General features: G+C 35.5%; 4 protein-coding genes across 5 annotated transcripts in view; 2 read left to right on the forward strand and 2 right to left on the reverse strand.

The window, feature by feature from the left end:
* Positions 1–422: 422 nt before the first annotated feature.
* On the reverse strand, positions 423–22,581 carry LOC111484584 (putative ER lumen protein-retaining receptor C28H8.4). The gene is made up of 9 exons (XM_023131241.1): positions 22,577–22,581; positions 22,164–22,167; positions 18,134–18,142; positions 2,684–3,029; positions 1,755–1,954; positions 1,340–1,480; positions 1,165–1,245; positions 728–852; positions 423–647 (listed from the first exon to the last, which is right to left on the reverse strand). The coding sequence occupies exons 3-9, from the start codon at positions 18,137–18,139 to the stop codon at positions 599–601; spliced, it is 948 nt and encodes a 315-aa protein (XP_022987009.1). The 5' UTR covers positions 18,140–18,142; positions 22,164–22,167; positions 22,577–22,581; the 3' UTR covers positions 423–598.
* On the reverse strand, positions 6,815–12,439 carry LOC111484585 (triosephosphate isomerase, chloroplastic-like). The gene is made up of 9 exons (XM_023131242.1): positions 12,169–12,439; positions 11,322–11,348; positions 10,525–10,594; positions 8,604–8,727; positions 7,975–8,059; positions 7,748–7,880; positions 7,461–7,634; positions 7,217–7,299; positions 6,815–7,099 (listed from the first exon to the last, which is right to left on the reverse strand). The coding sequence occupies exons 1-9, from the start codon at positions 12,334–12,336 to the stop codon at positions 7,043–7,045; spliced, it is 921 nt and encodes a 306-aa protein (XP_022987010.1). The 5' UTR covers positions 12,337–12,439; the 3' UTR covers positions 6,815–7,042.
* Positions 16,299–20,874, forward strand: LOC111484583 (protein XAP5 CIRCADIAN TIMEKEEPER). Of its 2 annotated transcripts, none has more exons than XM_023131239.1 (12): positions 16,299–16,574; positions 16,821–16,886; positions 16,993–17,057; positions 17,140–17,249; positions 17,477–17,546; positions 17,642–17,718; positions 17,813–17,874; positions 18,008–18,139; positions 18,225–18,278; positions 19,169–19,234; positions 20,278–20,352; positions 20,444–20,874. In XM_023131239.1, exons 1-12 carry the CDS (start codon positions 16,404–16,406, stop codon positions 20,492–20,494), a joined length of 999 nt encoding a protein of 332 aa, XP_022987007.1. In that variant the 5' UTR covers positions 16,299–16,403; the 3' UTR covers positions 20,495–20,874. The 2 variants fall into 2 exon arrangements, with proteins under 2 accessions (XP_022987007.1, XP_022987006.1); XM_023131238.1 differs by having other exon boundaries at positions 16,301–16,574; positions 17,474–17,546.
* LOC111484586 (translocon-associated protein subunit alpha-like) overlaps positions 21,672–25,347 on the forward strand; it is a 4,446-nt gene continuing 770 nt past the window's right edge. The window contains exons 1-6 of the mRNA XM_023131243.1: positions 21,672–21,873; positions 22,457–22,618; positions 22,706–22,756; positions 23,214–23,302; positions 24,193–24,270; positions 24,408–24,611. Coding sequence (XP_022987011.1) covers positions 21,807–21,873; positions 22,457–22,618; positions 22,706–22,756; positions 23,214–23,302; positions 24,193–24,270; positions 24,408–24,611 — 651 coding nt within the window. The 5' untranslated portion in view covers positions 21,672–21,806. The remainder of the gene's footprint in view (positions 21,874–22,456; positions 22,619–22,705; positions 22,757–23,213; positions 23,303–24,192; positions 24,271–24,407; positions 24,612–25,347) is intronic.

The raw sequence follows: 25,347 nt of genomic DNA on the forward strand, positions 1-25,347 counted from the left end.
TGAAATGCATTTACTTCATCTTAGTCAAATGTGAGATCCTATATTAGTGAGAGAAAGGAACGAAACACTCTTTATAATAGTGTGGAAACCTACCTAGATAATGCATTTTAAAAACTTTAAGGGAAAGCCTAAAATGAAAAGCCCAAAAAAGACAATATCTGTCAGCAGTGGACTTGTGTCAGCGGTGGACTTGAGCTTTTAACCAAGAATCAAGAATTAAGAATCTAAGTGCTAGGTCAGTTGGGTAGGAGGAAGAAAGTCGTACATGAAGTGGAGGAATGTAGGAAATTCATAGTCGAGGGCAAACAAACGAGTTTGTGGTTGAAGTTCATTCATTTATACACCAAACCCAATCCCCAGATTTCACACTTCCACGTTACCAACCAAGCAAGCAATGAACTTCTAAGGGTGTATGAGACTTCTACAATAAGTAGTGAAATTTGATATATCATTAATCTTCTTGAACGTTCAACTTTACAATTCAGCCAAGGTGATTTCAGGTCATAAAACGATATCAACCACATACCCACAAGCATGTCAAGAAAAGAACCTGGCCTGGCTATGGACAAAAAAGGCACATGGCACAACATCTGTTCGGTCACACCACTCCAGAAGGGAGTCGGAGGACGAGCTGTCCCCCCAAAACGCTGCAAAATTTCAAGACAGAAAGTTTAGCATCGATGAAAAGTTATTGATCGAAATAACCAAATAAAAAACAAGCGCAAACCTCTTCACATAATAGTAACAGAAGTCAGCTAGGATGAAAGTCTGCACAATTTCTGAGATCAGAACCATAGATGGCCATAAACCATGACCAAGAGCTACGAGAAGATGTCCACGACTATCCAAGACCTGAATATAGATAGAATAGAAAGCAATGGCATCATTCATCCATAGCAAATCACAAAAGTGATTTTGTAAACAGAAAAATAACAAAATATGGACAATAAGTTATAAAGAGCTTTAATATGGTAGGTCCAATTAATATGAATTCATTTCGATTTGGGTTAATTCCAACAAAGTTGAAGAACAAGAAACCAGAGCAATAAAATATCACGAGTGCAGATTTTCTCAGTAAATTTTTACCTATAGTATTATAAATAACAAAGTAAGTACAGATACAAACCAGCGCTAGAACAAAGAGGAATTATAGACAAATCAAACCTGGAGAACCCAATGAGCGCAGCTAAGGAATCTTGCAATACCCAATGCAAATACATAGTGAGCAGTAAACGGTTCGACGATCTGAAAGTTGAGGGGGAAAAGTTTTGCATTAACTCCTCACCAAATTTGTAGTTTTGTAAGGCAAGTAAATTCGTTTCATTAACCAATATCATACCTTAGTGTTCTGCATCACTCGCAACTGGGGCAACACTGAAACAGCTTCCAAATACACACAAAATGCCCAGAAAACTCTGTTAACAAAGTAATGAGAAGTTGATGGATGAATGAGTAAAGCCAATACAGCACAGGGTGCTATCTGCATCCAAAATATAAAGGCAAGATGTTTAATAAGCCACATTCAATACGCATCCAACTCACTAGTCCTGCACAAAAATTACCAAAAGTTTTTGATGTTTCAACCGCCACAAGAAAACATCAATGAAATAGCTTCTTGGAGAAAAGAACTCGTGAGGTTAATAGAAAATCGAAAAGAAATAAACTTTTATATATTTGGCGAGGCCAATTTAAAATCCAATTGGTTAGTTTCTCTCAAAGATTGGGAAGAAGGAACTTAAAAAACAGAACCTTACCACAAAATATAATGCGAAGTTGTCCTTATCCTCCATGTAGCTCGACTTAAGTTTGAAACGGATCATATATATCACCCAGAGGGTTGTGGCCAGTGTTGCTAAATCTAATAGCGTGTGTATATCATACTCCATAACAAAACTACAATACAACCTCACGGCCAAGAAGATAGCTGTTAATTCCTGAGACTTGAGCGATATTCCTGCAAAATCATAATAGGTTCCGCTATAGAGAACATCCAGAGCAATAAATAAGAACAAAGAAGCAACAGGATTACCCAGTTGATTCCAAACAACGTGATTTGCAAGGGAAACCAAAACTAACATAACTTAAATGACATGGAAACCAAAAAAAAAAACTAAGGTCTTATTTGATAACCATTTAGTTTTTTGGTTTTAGGTTATTGAAAATTGTGCTTGTTTTCTCACAAGTTCTCAATTATCATGTTCATCTTTTCTAAGTAAACAATTGAATTCTTAACCAAATTTTTAAAACAACTTGGCTTGAATTTTGAAAACGCTCTTACAATGTAGACATTAAAATAAAGGAATCAAAAGGTGAAGAAATGTTTATAAGCTTAGTTTTCAAAAAAAAAAAAAAACCAAATGGGGCCTAAATTTCTACGAGATTAGAACTTGTGCATGAGAGTTCACAAAATTACAATTACAATTACATCACTCTAAATTGAACTTATAAATTGCTGCCTGTGCAAAAGAATCATATGAATGAAGGATTAGAGAACCGATAGACACCCTAACAAATCCCATGAAGGTTAATCTTTTAATTGGACAAAGGCATAAATTCCGAATCCATGATGATCCAAATTTCGACAAACAATTTCACTTATTGGTCATTTCGAATGACAAATCATAAATTCATCTCCAGAAAATAATTAGCTAAGGGCATTTTACCACTAAAATTCAAGGATTACCAGCACATGTTCTCTCCTTCGTGAGCTTAAAGATGAGAACCAATATCCCAATGGAGTGCACTGCTTCAGCACCGACAAATAGATTGTCGTGATCATGAACGATGAATCGAAGTGCCATCAGAGCCACAATGCCAAGCACGACGGCCAAAAAGGCCTTCACCTTCGGCGGCTGTCGCTGGACCCATACCGACACGATGTGGATCGGATTTCTTGCCGGCCTCATGAGATGGCTGACCGAAGGCGGCGGCAGGTTGATCTTCCGGTGAAGTTTAGGTTTTTGCGTCGTCCAACCGACGAAGGGATCTACAGGTGAACCGCGGACGATGAACTTCGACGCTACCAGCTCTTTGAGATTTGAGGGGAAAAAAAATTGCGAATAGGTGTTGGCCAAATCGGGTTATCGGGTCGGGTCATCAAAGCATTTGACCCATTAAGTTCGACCCCTTTTTTTTTTCTTTTTTTAGATTTGCAAATATACCAAAATTTTTAATTTTGATTCCTATTTTTCTAATTATATATTTAATATACTTTATATTTTATAAATTAATTTTATATTTTGATAACCAACATATGATTAATATAACTAATATACTCAACTTTGTATAAAATTTATTTCGAACAATTGAACATAAATTATTAATAACCAATTAAATTAAAAAAAATTATAATTCATAATAAAAAATATTAATTTAACTAATAATATTTAAAATTGTAAAAATTAACGGATTAAAATTTTTAAATCTATTATATTTGGGTGTTTTTAGCCTTAAAAAATAGGTTTATGTAGATAATCATTATTAAATTTAAGATAATGTAAATTAAATATTTAATTACTTTTAAATTTTGCTTAATAAAGGAAACTTCCAATAAATAATCTTTTTAACAAATTATTATTCATTTATAGTTTATTTATGTGAAACAAAAACAATATTTTTGTATGTTAATTTTGACCGAAATTATATATAAACAAAATAAAAAAAAGAATTAAAATTACAAATTTAATCATTAAATTTTAATTTATTTATTTTTTAATTTATGGATCTACTATATTAAAAATTAAAACCTTGAAAATAAAATTTTTATTTATATTGAATAGATTAATTAATTTTTAAAAAAAATGGGACAAAGGTGAAAGTTCATAAGAAATAAACGATTAATTTTATTATTTAACCTTAAAATAGGAAATTTAATAATTAAAAAATAAAATACGACCTAATGATATAATATTATTATTTTAAGTAAAAAATCTCGTCTCTTTATTTTTTAAATAAATTAATAAATAAATAAACCAACAAATTAGCAAATGAGAATAGCCGACGCAATTCATTCCATTAGGCGTCCATTCACGCCATCAGTCTCCACTATAAATGTTCGTTAGCGCTCTCTCTCTCTCTCTCTCTCGCTTTGAGTCTCTGTCTTCTTCCATTTTCAGACCTTCAATCTCCTCTGTAAATCGCCATTGTTGACGGTACGAAGGTCGTGAAATGACTTATTGCTATGGCTGTAAACCTCGCGCTTCCGGTCCACTCCCTGGACCTGTCCTTCTGCTTCTCGCCGTAGTCTTCATCTTGATCGGATTGTCCTCTCTGTTCCCCTCCGAACCAATCGATTTCTCGGAATTCCAAATCAATTGGCCTCTTCTCGCCGTTCCGATTATTTTACTCGTTCTTGTTCGCTGTTTGTCGTCTGTGGATTCTTCATCCAGGTACTATGCCTGCCCTTGCAATCGCGGCTGGAAGATGCAGTGTCGGTGCGGCCGTGGCGCGTGGTAAGTGGTAAATTAATTTAATTAAAAATGCGTTTCATCATACTTGTCGTTGTCGTGTAAATTATAGTTCGGTGTTTATGTGATACCTGTTTTTTGTTGTGGAAGAGAATGAGATTGTGATATGAATGATCGTGTTAAAGGAATATGATCGATTGATGTGTGGTAAGGATTGAAGGTGTATACGATATGATGATGTGTGTTTCTTCTTAGATGACATGTGAAGCGGAAAGTTTAATTTAGTTATTTGCTCTAAGCTTGATCTTTCTGGATTTTAATTATTCAAATTTCTATATGTTTCATCAACTCTTGACATTGATTTTTTTTGGATCTTAATCTGATTTTTTTACCATAACAGTCGAATTTCTAGATGATCCATCAACTATTGACATTGAACCTTTTGGATTTAATCTGGTTTTAACAAATAATAGTTAACTTATCAATTTAGTCATTTATAGATGTTATGCCAATAAACTTTAGAACTTTGAATTGTATTTCTATTCATTAATATGTACACAAGTAGGGAAAAATATTAGGCTTAGTAGCATTTATGTCTTTAGTTTTCAAACTTTATTGATCTGTGTTATTGATTAAATCAAACATGCTACACCTAGTTGATATGAATAATAATAAGATCAGTTTCATTCTAATATAGTGTTGGTTTTTTCATATCAACTCTCGTATTCGAGTATCAAAAAAACTGATTTAAAACATTTATCTAGATGTCAAAAGCTCTCATTCACCTGTATCTTATCATCAATAAATATATATTTATATGTCTTTGAAGAATTAATAGCTTTAAGAAATAAGGGAAGGATGAACTAAACTTGAAATTGAAGCTTATTGGTAATGAGTCAATTCAGTCACATTCAACCAAAGAAACAGAAGTTGGTATGAGAAAAAGAAAATAAAATTGAAAAAAGGTGGGTGGTGGATGGAACCAATTAGCATGATAATAATGGATATGTTGGTAACGTTTGAGTGGTTCCTACACAGTTTTCTTCCCATTAATGCACCACCAGCAAAGCCAATTATCAATTTTTTTTTATATAAAAATAATGGTTTTCTTTTCGTTAGACTTCAAAAATTATTCATATAAATATTTGAAAGAAAAAAAAAATCATTTTTTTTTCGGTTTAATTATACAACTATACGTCTTTTCACGTGGGTTTTTGAGATTTTAATTCTATAAAAAAAATAATAAATTAAAAAAAAAAGGGTCTAAATTGATTTTTTTTTTTTTTTTCTAATAATTTCATTAATAATTATTAGAAAAATAAAGAATGAAGAAACAAAATAATAAGGTAGACTCTTTTTAAGAAATTTTCTGCATTTTACTACATATTATAATAAACTTAAAAAAGTCGCCATTACATACCATAGATTGACCTGCAAATCCTGATTATTATTCATAGTTCAAACAGCTTTCAATGGAACGAGGACTGGAAATAAAGCAAAACCAGAACGAGAGGAACCAAAATGGCAATGGTCAATGGTGAGGCACCTCGTCGAGGCGACCCGGTTGCCGATCGCCAAGATCGAAGGTTGATCAGCCCACACATGGAATATGAAGACATGAAGAAAATCACCAAGATGGGCAACAAGAAAAGAAGCAGCTGGAAATTGGCAGCTGACCTGTGCAATTGAGTTTGATGGCCTGTGGTTGACTGAGAAAACCAAAGCAAGACAATGACAATGCCAAAAATGGTGAGCAATTGAGGTGGTGGAGAAGAAACAGAGCCGCCTAGGGTTTGGCCTGTCCATCCCTGTTTCCACACTGGACCCCTTCTCTTTGGTTCTAACCACTCCATCTCTCTCTCTCTCTCTCTCTCTCTCTCCCCCCCTTCACCTCTTCCTTTCTCTCACTTGAAAATTCTACACTACCATGAAATACATACAGAAGGAGACCAGATTGGCTTGTGTTGGTTTTGGGATATATCCTTTGAGTGTTACCTCAGCTAAGGTAACATGGGCTGTGGACTGATGCCTATTGGACACTCAAGTTCTTGATACCAGATTTACATTCCTAATAAGTAATAAGATCCTTGCATCTCAAATGACCTGTGTGCTTATAACTTCTTCTCAGCCATATCTCAAGTTTCTATCAAATCTAGAAACTGATAGAACGATCAAAACCTAGATAAAGAATGAAAAACGGGAACATTACCAAATAAGATACCAATTTGTAACTTCTATTGAAGAAATCTTGCCTTCGATCTCTCAGGAAAGAATGCATACCCAGCCGTACACGATCGAGAATGTTGGTCTTTCTATCCATCTAAACACCACCTAGGCTCTACATTCATACATTGTAAATGCTAGCAAGGACAAATTTAAATCAGGGAAAGCTTCAGCGAGATGTTATGAAAGTTCAAAAATCGAGAATGGCATCTAGAACTCTTATTAAGCGAATAAATTCTGGATCCAATCATTTATGTGGTCAAGTATTCTATAGCAAAGTAATAAAACAGAAGGATATTATTTTCTTGCCATCATTGAAGAAGGCCCTGAACAAAACCCCAAGGAGTGTTGCTAGGAAAACAAAACGGGTCACCCTTCCTCTTGTGCTTGACACCAGGAACTCCGAAAAAATTTCAAGCAGCGACTTTCTTGGCAGTAACGGAATTAACGATTGTTCCGAATTCAGGACCCTGTAATTGCAATATGAAACAGAATTGAGATGGGACTTTGAGTGTGGTTCGCGAAATTTTTTCTTCTATGGTTTGACAGAAACATTAGAAAAACATAAGGGGAGAGGAGAAATGCACCTTCAATGAAGCACCTCCCACTAGAAATCCATCTATATCCTCTTTTTTAGCAAGCTCAGCACAATTACCTCCATTCACAGATCCTAACAATAATAATATCATTCCTTAGACACGTGACCCAGTCTGATTGTTATTCACAGTGGCAATCTTACGAAACATGGACTTGACGATAAAGGTTCAGGCAAGCAAACTTATTTCTACAGCGGCTGAAAGTTGACAGTAGAACAATGAAAGTGGCAGTTACCTCCATAAATAATCCGTGTTTTAGAAGCCACTTCTGGTGATACATTCTTCTTAAGCCAATCGCGAACTGCTGCATGCACTTCCTGTGCTTGGTCGGGAGTAGCCACTTTGCCAGTCCCAATGGCCCATACTGGCTCATATGCGATAACGATACCATCCCAACTTGGAACAGCATCTGCAGTCAACGGGAATTACTAAAGTTACAGAGAATTCCGCAGTTTTCTGTTCTCAGATAAGTGATTATAAGATTGTCGTGAAAGTGAAATAAGGAATGGGCCAGCAACTTGCCTGCATAGGCTTTCAATTGTTGAAAGCAAACATCGAAAGTTTTCCCAGCTTCCCTTTCCTCTAGTAATTCCCCGATGCAAGCTATTACTCCAAGACCCTCGCTCAAGGCATAGGCAGCCTTCTTTCCTATAAACTATAGTTGCCAAAACATCAGTTAGCGTTGGTGAGAAGCAGCCTGAACACTAATTTCTTGGAATCCACTCAAAGCTCAATGTCAAAGCATTCACCTGGTCATCTTCACCAATGACATGTCTCCGTTCAGAGTGCCCAAGGATAACCCACTTGCAGCCTATATCTTTCAATTGTTCAACGCTGCAGTACATACAAATTAATTTATAAACGATAAGATCTGAGTATATATTTGTGAGCGGAAAAACACTAAACACACATGAGACACCATGCAAGATCCCCAATATGAGTTCCAAAATAAAAAGATGAATGCAAGTTTAGTAGGCATCTTATCTCAAAAAGGCCAAAAGTTTTTAAAAAAATGAATTTTGAAAAGTTTAAGCAAGGGAAGTTTACAAAATCAAAATCTCTAAGGTTAAAATTTGAAAAGTTTACAGAACATTACAACTAAAATCAGTTCAAGATTCTAAGTATCGTCAGATTGAACATTAGTATTCTTGTGTTGAACATTATCATCATCTCATTTGCAAATAATAAAACAAGAAGACTTGAGCTGTCACCCTTATCAAATGGTGTAAAATTGAGAGTTTGCATGCACCAAAATGAATTTTTTAGAGAACTTTATGTTTAGAATAAAATTTCTAAAGCAATAATAGTTAAATTAAGATGAATTTTTTTTAAGGGTTCTCAAAAACTAAGATGTCTCATCAAGGGCATTGCAGATAACCTGATTTCTCCTGTAAAAGCGCCACCCTTGCTCACCCATGAGTTTTGGGCAGAAATCTCAATCCTAGGTGCCAATGAGCTCTTCACCTGATCAATGTACAGAAATGGAGGTGCTACAACAACATCTGCATTCCTCCCAACATATCCAAATTTCTCTTTTTCAGAAGAATGTACTTGAAGAGTAGAATAAGAATGTGAAGAGAACAAGAATTATGGAGAAAACCCAGCTTTCAATATGGAGAGTAAGAATTTTTGATTAATCCACCACACCTAAATGATTTATAATCAAATAAATTACAAGGATATGAAAATAGTAATAAATGGAAAGATACCTATGGTAATAAGGCAAATATTAGATATTTGTCTTATAATAAAATATCAAATATAATATATATGGTAAACTATAATTTATTACTAAATATCCTTAACACCCCACCGCAAGCTAAGCGTCGGATTTAAATGAACGTGAAGCTTGAATATGAAAAATTCAATGAGGTTGAGAAACACTTTTCATGAAGATGTCAACAACCTGGTTCAGAGGAGGCATATAGAAACACTTCTTGGCCATCGAAAATTGCAAAGGGATCGCCGCTCAGTGGCGATGCTGCCTTAGCTTCGGCGAGAATATGTCTAACCCATGAAGAGGGATTGTCGCTTAGCGACGATGCTGCGTTGGCTCTGGTGAGAATATGTCTAACCCCAAGAAGGAGAAACCTAGAGCAAGGGACAGAGACAATGTTGAAGCCGAAAGAGTCGCCACATTGGGCGAAGGAAGGAGAAACCTAGAGCAAGGGACAGAGACAATGTTGAAGCCGAAAGAGTCGCCACATTGGGCGAAGGAGCCAATTTTGGCAGGAAGGGCGGCGGCACCCAGATTTACAAATCTCTGCAAAAGATTGATGGGCTTGTCGAGATTCCGTATATATATTAGGGTTTCTGTGGATGAAGGTTGATTGGGAAGAAAATGAGAGAGACTATATTGGCCAAGGGGAAAACCGATTGGGTTGGAAAAGGTGAGATTGTATGTACAGAGTATGACGAAAGGTGATTTGGAGGTCAATAGGGTGGAGCCGAAGAGTAATCAATCGGCTCCGACTACGTATGACGAAAGGTGATTTGGAGGTCAATAGGGTGGAGCCGAAGAGTAATCAATCGGCTCCGACTACGGCAGACGAAAGGTGATTTGGAGGTCAATAGGGTGGAGCCGAAGAGTAATCAATCGGCTCCGACTACGGCAACCATGAAGACTGCCCCTGCGGCGTCAAAGCCAGCAGGGGTGGTGGAGAAGAAGATTAAAGGATTCAAAAGCCATTGAAAAGAAAGGATCAGGGTTGTTAAACCGAGAGGGCTCTGATACCATAAGAATGTTTGATTAATCCACCACACCTAAATGGTGTGAAAGTTATCTTATTTATAATCAAATAAATTACAAGTATATGAAAATAGTAATAAATGGAAAGATACCTATGGTAATAAGGCAAATATTAGATATTTGCCTTATAATAAGACATCAAATATAATATATATGGTAAACTATAATTTATTACTAAATATCCTTAACAGAGAGAAAGACTATCAGAATTTAGAACAAAAATGTCATTCATCCTCATCGATAACTCGGGTGTATTAATAATTTGATACCAACCTACTATAAAATTGAAAGAGATCTTAGAATAAGTATTCATAATAATAATTTTTAAAAAATCAAAAAGGTGGAAAACACTTCATGTAATAAAATCAGAAACAAGCCCATATGAAATGCAACCTTTGTTTTCTTTTAGCAAGAATTTCATACATTGATTTGTAAAGTGAATACAAGAGGAGGGAAACGTATTCTCAAACCTAACTTTTGTTTTTTAAATGAAAGAACACATACATTAAAAGGTGATAACGGGCATCCTCCAACATCAAACGTAACTTACCAACATCATCCTCCAACTTTACATTGTTCAAATCTGAGACAAGCTTGGTTATTGATTCCTTTGTACCATTCTGGGAATTAAATTAAACAGGGTAAGAATCCATATATGTCAGTCACAAATTCAAAATAATTAATTTCTTTATTTACTAAGTAAGGAGGATGGGAAATATTAGTAGCTCAATCATCTTGGACGACAGCCAAGCCATACCAGCAGCAGATAAGTGTCTTCATTTTGGGTACTACAATGTGTCCAGTACACTTCTAAGAGCTTAAAAATCGTAAACAACAAAGGATTCCTGATCTCCTAAGCTTCTAAAACTACAATCAAAATAATTTAAAAGTGGTATCTTATATAGAAGTGGTAGCGGAACCTTTGAGTGCTCTCCAGGTTTGAACTTAAACCCTTTTTGCCTATGAAAATGAAGTTATAAATACAAACAAGAATATGGTATATTTTTTCTAGGCTTCTTCCATTTCAAATGATTTGCACATGCTTCAGTAACAATTAATAGTAGACATTAACGATGGTACTAGAAAAATAAATGAAAATCAATTACATTCTCTTCTATGTTTGGCACAAGTTGCAACAGAAAAGTAAGTTCTAGAAAGATCGTGATAAGACGACTTGTGTTTCACATGAGTGAGATTATGGATAGAACAGAAACGTAGAATGATTCGAAGAGAAATCAAAGCATCCATTTGCAACAAACGTTCGAACTTTTTTCCTCTGACATATATAACTATCGTCTATCCATCGCATCCTTTAGCTATAAGATTATTGATAATGAAGATACTTACACATTTCCAGTTTCCACCAACGAAGAACTGCAAATACAACAAAGGGTGATAATCAGAAATTAGAAAAACATGGAAATGAGAGAATATTGAATACCGATTTTTCTAAAATAGTATTAATAAATAAATAAAACCCGTAAAAACCATGGCCTTGTTAATTCAAGGATTGGGTAAACAACAATTTGAAGAAAAAGAATCATTTAAAGCTGTGGCAATAAGTATAATCCACAGTACTAAAAGTTGCGGGAGGGCTTGGGAGACATGAAATATGGAACCGAAAAGTTGCGAGTAACAATTAAATCTTGAACGAATCCTAATCACATTTCACGAGTATGATCTACAAAAAAGCTGGACAAATTGATAGCTTAAACAGATTTGTATTCCAAATTGACCAACGGCTACGAACAAGAAAAATAGGCAAAGAAACTCCTTATTCCATATCCGACGCATTCTCTTTCCCTACTGTTAAGACACAGTTACGAACGCGAGACGGTAGCCGCTGTTGGATGATGAAAGTGTTGTGAGCCGAAAGCGGAACAAATGTACTCACAACACCAAAATCACTCAAGACATACAATATTTCACTAAAAAAACTTGATTTTTCAACAGCAGAAAAAATGGCGCCTCTGAACCTAAAGATAAACTAACAAGCCTAAAAATATTAGCCTTGAGAATAGGTCTTGGTCCTAGAGAATAGGTCTTCGTCCTAGAGAATAGGGCTTAGAGTAGTGTTCGTTTAACTGCAGCTAGGTTAAGAATGATGATCGACACACTAATCAAAAAGTTCTTCAAGTAGCTGAAACGATTCCCGCGCAAATCAATAACAAACTAACTCAAAACGGTGAAATACCTTGCCGGAACCGGCCATGGTGACAACACCACGGGAACCTTTCCGGGAGGATGCAAGGCGGATTTGTGAGTGGACGTTCTGAAACAGAGTCTGAGAAATGTCGGACTTGGAAGTGGACAATCTGATAGCTGAGAGCTGAGATGCGAGAGAAGTAGACACCACCGCCATGGCCGAGCTTAGGTATGGATTCGATCGGCTCTCCTCCGCCGCTAAAAGTGACAGAAGATGTTTTTGTTCAGTGCCTCTATGATGCTAGTTGTGGTTCACGATCAGGATTAGGTGAGTGACTGCGAGTGCTAATACAGTGGATGTGGAGAGCGCGTGTTGTCACGCTCCAAATACCAACAGAAAAACTTCTGTATATCAATTAATATTTTTTTTTTCATTTTCTTTAAATATAGATTTTCTTAATGTTTAAAAATAAATAATGAAAATTTGAACAGGGTAAAAGGAATATAGTTAAACCGTAGGTATAATCTTTTAAATCTAAAATAATATTATTGCTCGAGAATATGTTCGGGTGCCTTTGAGTATGTAAATACAGGTAGTATCGTAATCCCATCTAAAAACAATTTTTACTTAGAGATGTTCTTGAGGTGGGACGTGGACAAGGAAGTCTGTCATATCCTCGTTCCTGTCACCTGTTTTAATTTTTACCTCGGTAAAAAATTTCATTTGAGTACTCAATTATTTTTCTATTTTTAAATATTATTAATTTCAAAGTATTTTTTTAATGGATAATTTCTATTTTTAATATAATTTATATTGGAAATTACATCAGATAAATTCAATAATATGTTTGGCTTTTATTTCTTTTTTTATTTTATTTTATGTATTTTAAAAAATTATTCATTTCTTGAGAATATTTTTTATTTTTTAATGTAATTTATATTAAAAATGTAAAAATAATATTTGATGAACAAAAATAAAATATAACTTTTGGTATTAATTTATATTTGATGAGCAAGAATGTCTCGATCAATGATTTTAATTTTGAATTTATATAAAGTCATGCATACATATATAAAAGCCATGGACGTGTTGTCCTTGTAAAGCGGTCTTTGTAAATGTAGTAAAACGAGTATTTGTGCTCTCCTTTAGCCAATGTTTAAGTAGTTTAGATTGCATATTTAGAATCATTCAAGCTAGACATGATCGATCTTGCTTATGGAGTAATTCGAATTTCAAACAAGTGTTCTTGCCTTGAGATATTAAATTAACGTAGCTGAATGGGTAAGACACCGATTACATTCTTGTTAAATGGCGTAGATTATGAGCAAGAAGATTTGAAGGCCATAAAGTAGAGGGCCCCAACTGTGTTCTACTTCTTCACCAATGTCCTGTGAACCAGTTGAAATATGGATAGATTTTCACATGCAGCACATAAAAGTAAGTAATATATGAGTTATTGGGCAGTCTTGATTTGGATGCTTTTCCACCTTTCATTAAGGACCTTCAAATTTCTGAACCATAGCAGCCATTAATGGCCTCTCCCCCACCATCTCTTTCAGCTTTCAACTCATTTCATTCTTTTCTCAGTACTGACAATTATGTGCCCGGTCGATCAAGACAAGTCTCTCCACAATAAATGCGTTTTAAAAATCTTGAGGAAAAATCGGAAAGGAAAAATCTAAAAAATGACAATATTTACTAGCGGTGGGCTTGAACCGTTATAAATGGTATCAGAGCCAGATATAAGACGATGTGCTAACGAAGAATTTGAGCCTCGAAGGGGGGTGGACATGAGGCGGTGTGCCAACAAAGACGCTGGACCCCAAATGAGGGTGGATTCGGAGGTCCCACATCGATTGGAGAAGGGAATATGTTAGCAAGGACGCTGGGCCCCGAAAGGGAGTAGATTGTGAGATTCCACATCGGTTGGAGAGTGGAACGAAACATTCTTTATAAATGTGTGGAAACCTCTTCCTAGTAGTCGTGTTTTAAAAACTTTGAGGAGAAGCCCGAAAAGGAAAGCACAAAGAGGATCGGGCAAGCCTAAAGAGGACAATATCTGCTAGCGGTGAGCTTGGGTCGTTACAAATGGTATTAGAGCTGGACACTGGGTTATGTGAAGGCCTTTGGGGTCCAGCGTCCTCGTTGGCACTCGTTGCCCTTTTCCAATCGACATGGGATCTCACAATCCACTCACCTTCTGGGCTCAGTATCCCCACTGGTACACTGCCCGATGTTTGACTCTAATACCATTTGTAACGGCCCAAGCCCACCTCCAGCAGATATTGTCTCTTTGGGCTTGTCCTATCAGGTTTTTAAGAATGGAGAGATTTCCACACACTTATAAAGAATGTTTTGTTCTCCTCCCCAACTAACGTGGGATCTCACAATCCACCCCTTTTCGGAATCCAGTGTCCTTGTTGGCACTCGTTCCTCTCTCTAATAAACATGGGATCTCACAATCCACCCCCTTTGGGGCCCAGCGTCCTCGTTAGCACTTCGCCCAATGTCTGACTCTGACACTATTTGTAACGGCCTAAGTTTACTGCTAGCAGATATCGTCTTCTTTAGAACTCTCTTCCAATGGATCCTTTATGGAAATAAGTATATTACCAACCGACAAGCTTCAGGAGGAGGTTACCACTATTGCATTGCATTTGTTGAACACGACCAACTAACCTGATCTGTGGAAGATCTCGGAGTTCTTAACTCCACCTAAGTTGCAACTTCATTACAACCTACATTTTTATCGATCTTTCTTTCACCTGTGGACTTGCTCAACCGGTGATCCATGGCAGCGGAAGGTATGTAGCTCTGTAATAGTTCAAGCTCACCAATAGTAGATATTGTCTTCTTTAAGTTTTTCCTTTCGAGTTTTCCCTATAAAGATTTTATAACGTGCTTGTCAAGGAGAGGGTTCCACACCCTTGTAATAAATGTTTTCATTCCCTTCTCCAACCAATCTGAGATCTCATAATCCCTCGTTTGGGGGTCAGAGTCTTCGCTGGTACGCCGCTAAGTGAATGTCTTTTATACCATTTGAATGTTCGTTTTGACCCATTACTTATTGTTGTCAGCCTCACGATTTTAAAATGCATCTGTTAAGGAGAGATTTTCACGCCCTTCTAACGAATGATTAGTTCCCCTTTCCAACCGATGTAGGATCTCACAATCCGATAGAAAAAAGAAAGTGTTCTTACACTAAAAATTACTGAGTTGTCTATATAGGTGTCGATGATTATTGAAAATAGTAGTCACACATGAGTTAATTAAGAAGAAAAACATAATTTTAAACTAAGATATAATTAGGATCGAACAAACTTATAATGAACTAAGAAGTGAATTTAACTCCAGCTCCTTCGTGCTCGTGATGTCACATTCATGTTGTACAAGACTTGATGTTTGTGGTGAATGCCTATTTTAAACTATTTTTATTATGCGAGTTCATTGTCATTTATATTTTTATTATTATTATCTTATGTCGGTAGGATTTTTGGCTAAAATTATGTCTATGTCTTCCTAATCATCTCAAAATGTACGATAAGAGATGCGATTGGCAGTAAATTTTGTATATTGAAGTTGTATGCTATCAATGCAGTTGTTATTTGCACAATCACATGGGGCATATTATGCATGCCGGGGGAGCAAGGGATCTATGGGACATCTATGCATCGACCATGTGTCAAACGGATAATAGTTAGAGATCGACAATTGTAATGGCGGAGCCGAAGACCCTTCAGTTGTTATTTGCACAATCACATGGGGCATATTATGCATGCCGGGGGAGCAAGGGAGCTATGGGACATCTATGCATCGACCATGTGTCAAACAGATAATAGTTAGAGATGACAATTTTAATGGCGGAGCCGAAGACCCTTCAAACCGGGAAGGGATTTCAGTTTAGATAAAACGAAGAAGTGGAGAACATTTTTTTCTGTTAGATAAATGGACAGAACCACGGAATATATTCTCTATCTTCCTTACACCTTATTATATATATATATATATATATATATATATATATATATCGGATAAAATATACTGATTGATTAGGCTTTTTTACTATTTTTTAATAAATATTATATATAAAAAAAAATAAGAACTTTAAAATAATTATTATTTTTATTTGGGTAAAAATACTTTTTTTTTTTTTAAGGCAACGTCATAAACTCGTAGGGTATTTAACCCCAAGTGCCATCTCCGATCAATTCCGAAAGGCGGCAATTAGCTAGGAGGTGTAACGCAGGCCACACCGGCCACGACGGTTGGTAGGTCGGGAAAAAATGTCGGGCATGGGAGATGGGTACGTGGGCACTGCCCAAGACGCCGTCAGGATTCGCAGACTCGAGAAGCAAAGAGAAGCCGAGCGCCGGAAAATCCAGGAGCTGAAGGCCAAGACTGCCTCCGCCAAAGGACAGCCCGGTCTCCTTCAATTTGGCTCCAGTACCTCCGAGGTTCTTTTTTGATTTCCATCTTTAGGGCTACTTTCAACATTAGGATTTGTTTCAGAACTATCTCTAGTTCTTTAGTCTGTGGACCTGCAGTTAGGTTTTTTGAGGATAGGCGAGCGGAAACATGAGGAACTGGAGTATAGTTTTTCGATTTTTGAATCCACCATACATCTTTTCGAATTTGGACATCGCACGATCTCGGTTAGAAAGCTTGTCTGGAATTTTTAATTACTGTTCTTGGTAATTCAGATACTCGAGACAGCGTTCAAGAAGGAAACTGTTGGTTTGGTGACGAGAGAAGAGTATGTTGAGAAGGTAAAGTTAGAAAATATGATACAAGAACTTTTCCTTATACCGCTAACAGAAGCATATGGCGCGTAATAAAGTTATAAACCGTTTGTTCTTGTTGATACAACTGTAGAGAGTGAATATTCGAAACAAAATTGAAGAGGAGGAGAAGGAGAAACTTCAAAAGCTACAACAAGAGTAAGTTGTTCTGTCTCTTGTTCATCTTCTATTGGAAAAATTTCGGCCGCCTTCCATTCATTGGTTTTTTCTCTATTTTCAGGGAAGAGGAACTCCAATTGCAGAAGCGGAGGAAAAGGAAAATAAGGGGGAATTCACGACTGTCGTTTTCTGATGATTTCGAGAATGGAAGTGATGAGGATGACGATAATAGTAAGCGATTTTCTTGCTGTATCTGAAATAGTTGGTATTAGTGAACTTTTATTTACAATCAGCCGAGATCGATATACTTCATTTTAGTATGATGAGAATTATGTGGTATACATTGTATTCCATTTTAGAATAATAGTTTGAAGGAAATTGAATTCTTATGTCAATACTAAGATGTTACTAGCCATGTCCACTTAATAATCCAAACTTGTGCTTATGCATCATAGAAGAGCCAAGAAAGATAGGGTGTGGCAAACTTGGGAAAGATCCTACAGTAGAGACTAGCTTTTTGCCTGATAGGTATGGCGTCTTTCATTCTCTCATCCCCCCTATATCTTTTATATCTTTTATGGGATTAACGTTTTAGCTTAGGGGGGTTGAGGATTCTATTACAGTGAGAGGGAAGCTGAGGAGCAAGCCGAGCGTGAAAGGCTGAAGAAACAGTGGCTTCGGGAGCAGGAACAAATTCGAAGTACTCTTATATTTGCCTGTGTATAGATTTCATGGTGGCATACTAGATAATTCGGTACCGAAAGAAATGACTAAATCTTTCCCTTGTATTGCAGATGAGCCTCTTGAAATCACTTACAGTTATTGGGATGGAGCTGGCCATAGGCGAGTCATTCAGGTTAATAATGATTATCTAACTTCGAACAATCCGTTTTCTTCTTGCTTCCTGAGCTCTTCTTTTTAATGATTATCTAACTTTGAACAAATTCTCCATTGTTTTACTCTTTTAAATTCAACCTTGCATCATTCAGGCACGAAAAGGTGATACAATTGGAGAGTTTCTGAGGACTGTACAGCAGCAACTTGCCCCCGAGTTTCGGGAGATTAGGACTACCTCAGTAGAGAATTTGTTATATGTGAAAGAAGATCTTATAATACCCCATGTAATATAATTTGGAAATTTTTTTGGTATATTATTTTGGTTTTTTCCGTTTGGTGACTGTACTGAGTATTTATTGTATCGTGCAGCAACATAGCTTCTATGAGCTTATTGTGAACAAAGCTAGAGGCAAAAGTGGCCCGGTAAGCCTTCTATTTGTAATTTGAAAATTTAATCCACTGAATGCATTAAGAGTTCACATTTTTCTATGTTCAGGTGTCTTCAAGATGTTGTAATAATTTAAAACTTTGTTGTTTGCATGTCTCTGATATAGATTTCAGGTTTAATGATATTTAATACTCGTTATTGAAGATTAGGGTTTGGTGGGCTTGTTTTTTTGTATACCCTTGTATCTTCTTTCTTATCTTTCAATAAAAACTTGGTTTCTCATTAGTATTTTTTTTCGAACAATTTTGTTAAGTTTTTATTTAGGGTATCTTTGATAACCATTTGGTTTTTGGTTTTTGGTTTTTGAAAATTAAGGATATAAACACTACTTCCACCCATGATTTATATGTTTGTTTATCCACTTTGAGTATTGAAAACTAAGAAAAGAAGTTTTCGAAAAATAAATAATTTGACTAGGAATTCAAGTGTTTCTACAAGAAAGGTGAAAACCGTAATTGAAAATTTTGGAGGAAACAAGTACAAATTTCAAAAATAGAAAACGAAAAACCAAATTGTTAGTGAATGGGGCTTACTGAAACTATTCTGTTTTCATGTACATGCAATTGTGTTTATTTTTTATTTTTTTGTTATCAATTTTATGATGGGCTGAGAAATTTTGGCTCTTGATAGTTAGCGGCTTAGAGTTTTTACGTTTGTTTATCTCATGTGAGCAAAAGACAGACCGACTTTTCACCTTGGGAGTGTATGTAACACGAGTGACATTGATATTTATATCTATATTACTTGAAAAAAAAATAATAAAACAAAAACCCTGTTACATCTTGTACATGTCCGACACCATGTAAACTCTCGTCTTATTAAATTTGAGGGAATTTATTCAGCATTTTGTTTCGATGATGCTCAGCTTTTCCACTTTGATGTGCACGAGGATGTTCGGACAATTGCCGATGCAACAATAGAGAAGGATGAGGTATATTTTCAAATTGATTTTATATGCATGCGTCTTGCGATTGCTTGATATCAAAAGTTTAGTGAAGTCTGGAAACAGAGTGTATCTTTATATTCTTTAGTTACTCGTGTGTACAAATTATTCGCCATGTTTAAATGCTTCAGCCCCTTGTTTTTGTTTTACAACGATGACAAATCTTGTGAGCTAATTACGGTATGATTTAGTTTGCTAATCCTTCTATCCTAGTGCACTTACTTCTACAATTTAGATGGTAGAGATCTCTTACATATCCATATTTCATTGTTTTGATGGAATATACCAGAAAAGAACAAAAAACTAGCGATTACAAAAGAAACTGGAAACAGAAGGCTCTTGTGTCTTATCAAATACAAAATATTATAAGCATTTGATACTATGGAGTTGCCATCTATGTGGTTTTTCTGCTCCTTTGCGAGGTTTGATCAAACGCGTGTTGAAACTTGAAAAAAGTGTGTCAAGAAGAGTGAACTTAAGTCCTAAAATTTCTTCTTCCATTTTTTTTTTTTTTTGGTGAGAAAGGAGGATGGTAATAATAGTAGTATTATCAAGAGCATAACTGGTAAGAGACATATTCTTCTGCTCTGCATTCACAGAAAATTTTAGGATTTGTACAAAAACAGAAATATCGGTTGGAGAGGAGAATGAAATATTCCTTATAAGGGTGTGAAAACCTCTTCCTAACAAGTGCGTTTTAAAACTTTGAGAGGAAGCCCAGAAGGGGAAGCCTAAAGCGGACAATATCTACTAGTGGTGGACTTGGACTATTACAAATGGTATCAGAGCCAGACACTGGGTGGTGTGCCAATGAGGACGCTGGACCCCAAGGGGTGGATTGTGAGATCCCACGTCGGTTGGAGAGGAGGGTGTGGAAACCTCTATCTAACATAAGCTTTGTAAAACCTCAAAGAAAGGAAAGTCCAAAGAGGACAATATTTGTTTAACGATGACTTGGATCAATACCTCACAAGTTAACTACTATTATCATTTTATAAATTCATCATTTGTATTATTTTTTTCTTGGACAGTCTCATGCTGGGAAAGTTGTTGAGAGACACTGGTATGAGAAGAATAAACACATATTTCCTGCTTCAAGATGGGAGGTGAGCTATCTCTCTGGCTCTGCTCGTGTTATTGTTCTCACGAACTTTAATCCCCTGACATACTATTCCCTGCTTTACCTATTTGTTGCAGATCTATGATCCAACCAAGAAATGGGAGCGGTACACCATACACGGGGATTAATTCAATGACATATAGCAAAAGAAGTGCGATTTATGCCTTGAATCCTCAGTTTTTCTTACTGCTGTCTTCTTATACACGCTGAGTATGTTAGAAATCTTGAAGGAATTTGAAGGAATTAACTGGCTGGTTCATGATGTGCATTGTGTTATTTAAGCATTTAGCCTGTGGGATTGAGATGTTCATATTGCTCTGCACTTTGGCGTCAGAAACTTGTTTTAAGGGTGGGGGGATCTTCCATTGATATTGATCAATTTGCTTCAAATAGACTTTTAGTGTACCATAGAGGTGAAATATTTTAAGTCATCTATTTCTTCTCTCAGTACTTTTAAGGGTGTTTGGTTGATGTTTTATTAGATGTGGTTGGATGTTTTGTTAGATGAGAATGGGCAATTTTCAAAAAGTGACCTCTTTGTTTGGTTCCATAGAGAAGGGTGGAGACGGAGACGGAGACGGGAAGTATAATCTTATCCTCGGTCTCATTTATCTAACGGGGAAAATGTTCTCCACTTCCTTCTCCATTTGTTATCTAAACGGAGAATTTTCTCTATGTTTGGGGCGGATGTGAATTTCTCTATTTACTTTTGATTTAATATAGAATTTTATTTTGAATCTAGTTAATTAATTAATTAACTCATGGTTGTTAATTTAATAAAAACAATAATGGTTTATTAAAACATTTACTTCATTATTTTTAAAAAATAAAAATAAATTATTAAATGAATGTGGTTATTTAGATGTATATATAATTCTGTCTGATAATTGTATTAATTATTCAAAATTAAGTTTTAATTTGTTAAAATTATTGTAAGATTTTGACTTAATTAAAAAACTAACAATTAATGAATTAAAATTAACTCAAAATAACTAATACAATAAAATTGTTAGAAGTAAAATTCAACTTATATAAGATTTTGATAGTTATTTAGTTATATGTAATTTTAGCATAGTTATATGTAATTATTATTAGTAAATTTATAGATAATTTTATATAAGAAATTGAATCCCAATTCAATTAAATTAAAACATTACTTGGGTCGGAAATTCATATGACTTTCTTAAACCTGAATATTGAGATTTTTACAAAAAAATAAAAAAAAAATAAAGTAAATTTTTAAATAAAAAAAAATACAGAGTTTAAAATAAATTAACCATTTTTTGGTTATCTAAATTGGCTCAACAAACTGAAGGCAATTAAGTAATTGCCCGGGAAGCGGAATTTGACCCGAGAAACGCATTCCCTCTTGCGCTGTTCACCGATTTCTTCCTCAAGAAACGCACTCAGGCTACGGCAGTCTTCAGAGCTCTCTCAATCATGGCGTCGAAGGCCTTCAGGATTTTCTTTCTTGCACTCCTTCTCCTTGCGTCGCCTTTTCTCCAAGGTTTTGCTTCCTCAATTCTGTATCTAGATTTCTTCTTGCATCTGCATGTGTTTAAACTGTTGGCTCTAGATTTAATCGAATTTCGCTCTCGCATTCATGGTTACGGTTTTAATGTTCCATTTATTGAAATCTGATTCAATATGCATTACTCTCTTTGTCTATTATTGCGTTTGGTGCTAGAGCTAGGCCGATTTTCGGTTGGATCTTGTGCGTGTTAGATTTTCTAATTTCCAGCTATAATCTTCCCGGTAATTTTTTTTCTTTTCAATATTCATATGCTGTTCGATAACCTCTGTGGCTCTTCGACTCGGTTTATACTTGATTGGAAGATGCACGAAATTGCTTGGGCAGCGTTTTTAGCGTATCCATATCAATTGTATTAATTAAGCTCGATATTTGGATTAGTTAAGCGGACTCTGATCCACGTGATTTGAACGTTTTCATTGTGGTTAAAAGCTGGCCTTTTGTCGTTCTTCAGTTGAAGTTGTTATCCATCTTCCACGATGTGATGAATCTGTATACTTTGCTTCTTCTATTTATATATATAAATATATAAATATTTCGTTTTTTTCTTCTTCTTAAGTTGTTAGATGTCAATCGGATGCGGATGTGGAATCTGTAAAGTCCGTTGAAGATGCCACTGACTTGGGGATCATTGGGGATGAGCAAGATTTCGGCGACGCGAGCTTCAGCCCAGCTACAGGGGTTGATACCGTGTGTGTTTTCCCCAAAAATAGCGCACGTAGTGAGTATTCCATCTAAGTTGAACAGAAATATATTCTTTTTGATATGATGCAAATAGTGAATTAAATTATAATTTCTCCAAATGCAGTTGTGGTGGCCGGAGAAGAGACCGAACTTTTAGCAGGAATGAAGAACGATGGTAATTAACCCTACCCTGTCAACTACAAGAGCTGTATTGTCGTTATTTGTATATAATCTGCATCAGATGGCAATTTAATAATTCACAGCCTTAAGTGGTTTTATTGTAGCGAAAATTCACCGGCAATGCACAATTTCCAGTTTGTGTTTCTTACTGTTCTTCCAATTTGTGCATTGTTTAACCTATTTTTCTCTCTGTTTTCTATGTTCTACCTTTTTCGTAAGAACTTTTTGTTTGTAATTTTGTGGGTTACTAAGATTTGGGTGCGAAAAAAGCATTGAGGTGGCCCTTATCGATACCTCAAACTGCAATTTGAAAATTTTCTTTTTATGTTTTCCTTCACGTAGTTTCAGTGATGGAGTTTCCTGCTGTTATCCTTTTTTTCTTTTTTAATTGCTGCTAGTTGTCTGCTATGCTTCTTATTTTGTTTTTTCCCCTTTTTTTGGTGAGAAAACAGGGGATTCTAGCTTGAATGTCATTGCAATCAAGGCCAGTGTTCATTACACTTTTGATCACCGAATACTGATTCAAAATCTTTCCGTACAGGTATGTGACTGATAGTTAATGTGTACAAGTTTCTTTTTCATCAATTCACTGCATAACCTTTATTTGGTTGCCATATGCAAGCATAATTTTGTGCCGAGAATATTCCAGAATGTTTACTCACCTGGTTCAAGTATTCATGTTGTAGCAATCATTTACCTATTTTGTATATTTGGGGGATGAATTCTTGATTCAGTTAAAGCTGTGAAATATGAGCTAAATTTCTGAAAGCAGCTCATCTTAGCTCTTGGACGTTGGTGCCTACTTTAGCTTATTACTATTGGAGTCCGTAATATAAATCACCTTGCTTGAGCTCAGACGCCTAGGAGGAGATGGTGTTGCTGTTTGACCTATTAAAATTTAACATATATTTACAGTAATCAGCCGTTGCATAAACTCTATACAAAAAACAGCTACCAAATAAATTAAAAATAAAGTACGTCTAAGGCCAAGGAAAGTGAATCCTAGCCACCAAAAGACTAAAATAACTATTATAATTACAAAACTCATGTATAGCAGGCTGGTTTTAATACCAAAAGGTTTCTTATAAGAAACAATGCTGTGTTGATGTATCACATCCATATATATTTCCAATATTATATATTCTAGTCCATGGAATTTTATGGAGATTTTGGCTGCCATCCTTGGTGGTGTTAATCATTTCAAAAGTGAGATTTATTCTCACACTATATTTTTGGATTTTTCTAGGAGTTTTTATTCGCATTTGTCTTCAGTTTTTTATGCTTTAAAAAGGCAGACAAGTAATGTCTTGTTTCTCTTTTTCGAAGAATTTCTTAAGTGCCTGTATGTACACATTACTTGCTACAGCGTTTTGCATCTAGTCAATTCCCTTCTGTCATTTTCTTACAATTATGTTTATGTTTTGGTTCCAGGGTTTTAACAATGCATCGGTACAAGCATCGACACAAGCAACTTTCCCGTACTTTTTTGCTGTCAGCAAATACCTTCAGGTTTTTGTGATATGATGGTCTTCTACATTGAAATTAAATTTATTGTTTTCTAGATTATTGCTCTGTTATCTGTGTTTTTAAACTGAAAGTATAAGAATGCATAAATGGCTAAAAAGACATTGCTTCTCTTTGTACAGCCTGGAAATTTTGATCTGGTTGGAACTATTATTTATGAAATAGATCAGCATCCATATCAAAGTACCTTCTTCAATGGTACCATTGAAGTTGTTGAAGCTGGTGGTTTTCTCAGCACTGAATCTGTATTCCTAGTTACCCTTGGAGCTGCACTTATCGTTCTATTTGGTTTGTGGATTCATGGTCAAATACAGAATCTGTCCAAGGTACACAAGTGAAAACTGAATTTTGGATGAATTGTTTTACTTTCAGGGAGAAAATGTTAAATATCTGTGCTATGAAGATTCATAACCATCATGCCTGTGGGTGAATTATGTTTAACGAAAAAATAATAATAATAATAAAAAAAAAAATAACTATCTAATGTGTTCAGTAAATCTGCTAAATCATAGGTTGGTTGGGTAATTTCCTTGGCTCAGGGGTCGATTTCTTATCATTTTTTTTTGTATTGTTTTAGTCAATGAAATCTTTCTTAGTTTCCTATCAAAAGATAAAATAGAATAAAAATTGTATGTTTATTTTCTCACAGATACATTTTGCATAGTATGGACTTTTGTTTTGATTTGTATTTTTAGAGAAAAAAAAAAAACACTTGTACTAAATATGATTGCAAAAGTTTTCATTGGGAAAAAAAAATTGTATTTGTTTCATGAAATGTACAAAGTAAATTTTGAGAAGGAACAGTGATTTTACAACAAAAGAGCATTGTCTCACATTGTTGGTTGCTTTCTTCTACAGCTAAACTGGACGTGATTCTTGTACTTATGGGTTTTAATTTGTTTTAGTTCCTTGATTAATTGTAATTTTTCTTTTTTTAAAAAAAAAAAACTTATTGGAAAATCTTTTTGTAATTTAGTTGGGTAATGAATGTTTTTGGTGATGCATTTAACTTCCCGCATATATCCTTGAACAACCACCCCCCCCCCCCCCCCCCCCCCCCCC

The sequence above is a fragment of the Cucurbita maxima genome, unplaced genomic scaffold, assembly GCF_002738345.1.
Source record: "Cucurbita maxima cultivar Rimu unplaced genomic scaffold, Cmax_1.0 Cma_Scf00009, whole genome shotgun sequence".
NCBI lineage: Eukaryota > Viridiplantae > Streptophyta > Magnoliopsida > Cucurbitales > Cucurbitaceae > Cucurbita > Cucurbita maxima.